Source organism: Cariama cristata, unplaced genomic scaffold, assembly GCF_000690535.1.
Source record: "Cariama cristata isolate BGI_N322 unplaced genomic scaffold, ASM69053v1 scaffold30224, whole genome shotgun sequence".
Taxonomy (NCBI): Eukaryota; Metazoa; Chordata; class Aves; order Cariamiformes; family Cariamidae; genus Cariama; species Cariama cristata.
The window spans coordinates 5,253-9,452 of NW_009613995.1; the positions used below are offsets into that span (position 1 = coordinate 5,253).

The following is a 4,200-nucleotide window of genomic DNA, read 5'->3' on the forward strand; positions in this document are numbered from 1 at the left end:
TGAAAGGTGCATGCTGAGCATGGGGAGCAGAAGGGCAGTACCCCTGAAGCCCTCAAGCCTCAGCACATTCTCCAAGGCCCTGGTCCCCAGCATCCAGAGGGTCGGGAGGGAACCGCAACCCCTTTCCTCTGTGGCCAGTGTTACCTGTGAAATGCCAGGCTCCTGGGCATATCTGTGGGGCGGCTCTTTCTCTGCTGTTCCCGAAGTGGTACCTTTAGCTCTGACCCGCTCCCTGCACTTGGCAGCAGTCATCTGCTTTCCGGAGGCGGCTTGGTATTAAATATCCTGTCTGACACAATAATGGAGAGAAAATGAACAAATTCCATTAGCGGCTGGTGATCCCTGCAGGGTCTGTGTTGGAGCGAGGAGGGAGCCTGTATTTTTAGATAGAATGCAATGTAACTTACTGGCTCTCTCAAAGCTGGGGAGTAGATAACCAAGGAGGGAGAGAGGGGACATCAGGCTCAGGTTTCAGCTGAAGTGCCGGACTATGGCAGCACGAAAGGGCAGGTCCGGTCCAGACGTGTCTGTGAGTAAACAATGCACGACTCCTTTGTGCCCACAGAGACCTCTGCTTTGCTTTTCTGCTTGCTTTCTGCCTGTGGTCTCTGCTGCTGGGAGTGCTGAGGCTTCGGGAGCACCTTTGCTGCTGGAGCCTGTAGAGTTTTTCCATTTTAATCTCCGCAGCTCCATGTGTGTCCCATGGGTGGGAGAGCCTGGCTGAGCTGTGCTTTGACTTTCCAAGGGGTTTGCTGTCGAAGGTCTGTGCTGTGGCTGCATGCCAGCAGCATAGCTGAGGTTGCTGCCCTGTCATTGATCCTGACCTGAGATGCAGAGGCTTCTAGCAGGGTCTGGAGTTGGAAAAGCTCTTTACATTCAACCTGTTGCTTGGAGCTGTCAGTGTTTTCTCACTAGACCCCAGACAACACGCAGGGCTGAGCGTAAATGTGCACTTCTATGGACAGCGCTGGTGCTGCCTTCTGCCTCTTACAGTAGATCACCCTGTATGAACAGAGCACAAGCCACGTTGTGTGTCCTCTGTGCTCACAGCCCTCCACAAAGCCGACAGCTCTGCTGTGAATCTGGGGGCTCTTCCCAAATGGACAGGGTTTTCCTCTGAGGTGGTAGCAAGTGGAGCCAGCTGGCATAGGAGGTCATGCAATCAGCACGTGTTGCCTGGCCCACGGAGGCTGCGTACCAGGACAGGGCATGGTGGTGCTGCCCTCCACCACCTGCCCCTCTGACCCCGTGGGCTACCCTAGAAGGGGCCGTGGCACCTGGCCACTGCTGCAGGAGTCCAGGCTGAGTTCTGCAGGGTGTGCCCAGCACAGTGGGGGTCAGGACATCCCATCTGTGGGCCTTCCTTCTGCAGGGGGTAGCAGGGCGGTGGGCCCAGGTCATGGCTATGTTTCTCTGGGGTAGGAGGGTCAGGCAGAAAGGATGGGCTGGGGAACGCAGACAGAGGAGAGCGGAAGGCAAATGGAGGAGAGCAGAAGGCAGCCGAGTTGTGCTGCTCCAAAGTCTAAATTTGAATGGCTGAGGCTGCAAAGAGAAGGGAAGAGAGGAGCCCTGAAACCGTGTGGTGCATCATCCTGCATAGGTCTGCCTCCAGTGCTCTCCTCCGTGCCCAGGCTGCCTCCAGCTCTGGTCCAGGAGCTTCCTAATCCTGGGTGCTCTTCCACAGTCAGGCTGTGGGTACTACAGGATGGCCTGGGATGATGGCAGGATGAAGGCTCTCATAGCACAGGAGGTCCCTTGGTCAGTTCCAACGTGAGAGGTACAAGAGGGATTCTGATTTTCTATTGGAACTTAAGGCAGAGGAGTGTGTCCTGTGCCCTTGCCATGAATGTCTCATGGCTCTTTGCTGCAGAGAGCCCTTTGGACTGGACTTAGCAGGTAGGCAGCAGGTCATAGTTACTGGTCCAAGGTCCCAGCCTCACAGAGCCACATCGCTGCATTTCCACCCTGTTGTTCTCCAGCTTCTCGTGAGCCATCCCATGGTCTTCATTTGCTGCCTTACACTGCTAAATAGTGTTGCTTGAAGTATTGCTTGCTTTGCCTGGGGTGGCCGTGTTTAAGTGGTGCAGGGAGGCACTGCCTTGTTTCTGTCAGAAAAGAGAACCGTGACTGAGCGGGATGCTCAGCTGGGGTCATTGTCCCTGGTGCCGGTACTCGAACTCACCACCGTGACTGCCCGACAGTTTCTGGAGGACAGCAGGGATGGGCTCACCACAGCTGCGGTCTAGGCCTTGTCCATCGCTGCAGTCTCTCAGCCAGGACACAGAGGGGTTTGCGGGGCCAAGGGAGGCTGCCATGGCTGCAGGAGTCCCCTCAGAGCTTCCTCCCTACCCCACCGCAGTGCTGGGTTGAGCTGCAGACCTCGCATGGCTCTCCTACCCCGTCACCTGGATGTTCTTCACTCTAAGTCCGGGTCCTGGCCCTGCTTCATCCTCTCTGATGACAGCAGTCTGATGACATCCTGTCTGTCCCAGCAGTTCACACCTGGCCTCTGCCTTTTCTGCCTGGTCTCTGTACTCCTGTTCTCTGCAACTGAGGGAAGAGCTGGCCCTGTGCTGGTGATGAGAGAGAAGAGGGGGACTCTGCATCTCATGCTTGTTCTTTTTTTCCCCAAGGCCGATGCTGCAACCAGTTTCTTGAGAGCGGCAAGATCCGGGAATCTGGACAAAGCCTTGGATCACCTCAGGAATGGGGTAGATATTAACACCTGTAACCAGGTAGGTGAAACCCACAGGACTTCTGGTACCATCTCTAGTTCATGTGAAAATGTGCCACACAATGCCTCCCCTAGGCCCAGTGACAGCCACCTCTCCCCTTCCTTACACTGTTCCCGTAGGATGGAGGTGGGGAGGTTCCCCAAGGATGCTCACTTGCCCTGCGTAGCAGATTGGGAGCTCCCCCCCACCCCAGTCCCACAGTCCTGCCTGCCATGGAGCAGAGTATGAGGTGGTTGGTAATGAGTTGCCTGGCAGAGAAAGTTAAAAAACTTTGTGGGAGAGGCTGCCTGTCCTGCCCTCCTATGCCCGATGTGCCTGGCTCCTGATGAAGCATCTGGGGTTGAGACAAAAGAGGCGCTGTGTTAGGTGGGGTGTGACAGCAACTTTGCTATGCAGAGGTGATTTCCTGGGGATAATCTCCTCTGCAAAGGCATTGCGCAGTCTCCCGAGCTGTGGCATGCCTGGCTGAGGGGCAGGAGCCTGCACAGTGGGGAGATCCCTGGGATCCTGGCAGACCCCATCCTCCTCTCACCTGCACCACTCCCTGCCAGGCTCCAGGCAAGCTGCAGCCCCTTGTCCCTGCCTGTGCCACAGGAGCTCAAGGGAGAGGTCACACAGTGCAGACTCCACCAGCTTGAGCGGGGTCTCTTGCTGGGGAGGCTTCCACATCTGACCAGAAGGCAGGTCTGGACCAGTTGTCTTTGGGGCATGGAGGGCAGCGATAGCTATAAAGATCTGGGGAGCGGGGCAGTACTGGCTGGAGCATAGCAAAGGGCATTAGCAGGTAAGTGGAGAGGGAGATCTGAGGCTCCTTTAGGGTGACAGGCAACTGGGACAGCTGGAAGGGGCTCAGCTGCTCATCCGAGAGCAGAACAGATAGCTGTGAAGAGTGTAGCACAGTGGCTGGGACGTCGCAGGAATCACTCTTGGGGATATTGCCCTTGCCTGCAATGCTCAGTCTTTCAGATTCCCAGAACCTGCAGCTTGACACAAGCAGGGGATGGTTGCAAAATGCCAGTCTTGGTGGCTTGGGAGTTGTTGGGCTGGTGGAGCCTCTCCTAACCCAGAGCAGAGACAGGTCTTCCCCAGGAAAGGAGAGCTGCAGGCACAGAGGAATCGTTTGTACATAATCGATAGAACATTTTGTATCTGTGTAGCTGCCAAATGTAGGTGGCTCAGCCTGAATCAGGGTAGGTGCTGTACGGAGAGCCTCAGGGGGCTTGGGCTGAGCAGGGGGGACAGACAGACTGCACTGGTGGCTGCTTTCCAAAGCAGTAGTGATGCTGGGGAGGCTAAATGTATATTCACCTGGTTTAGTATCAAGTCCCCAAAACAGGTGTAATTCAGACCTACTGATTTGTGCACTGCAGTGGCCAGTGCAGTTGCTGCAGACAAGTTCCCCCAGGAAACATCACCGTCTGCTTTTCTTTTCTGACTGATGGTAACATGCAGGGATGCTTGGCCT

General features: G+C 55.8%; 1 protein-coding gene across 1 annotated transcript in view; it reads left to right on the forward strand.

Moving 5' to 3' along the window:
- Positions 1 to 2,633: 2,633 nt before the first annotated feature.
- Positions 2,634 to 4,200, forward strand: part of ANK1 (ankyrin 1, erythrocytic) — a gene marked incomplete at its 5' end in the record, with an annotated part of 24,569 nt that continues 23,002 nt past the window's right edge. The window contains one exon of the mRNA XM_009699247.1: positions 2,634 to 2,735. Within this exon, the coding sequence (XP_009697549.1) occupies positions 2,634 to 2,735 (102 nt within the window). The remainder of the gene's footprint in view (positions 2,736 to 4,200) is intronic.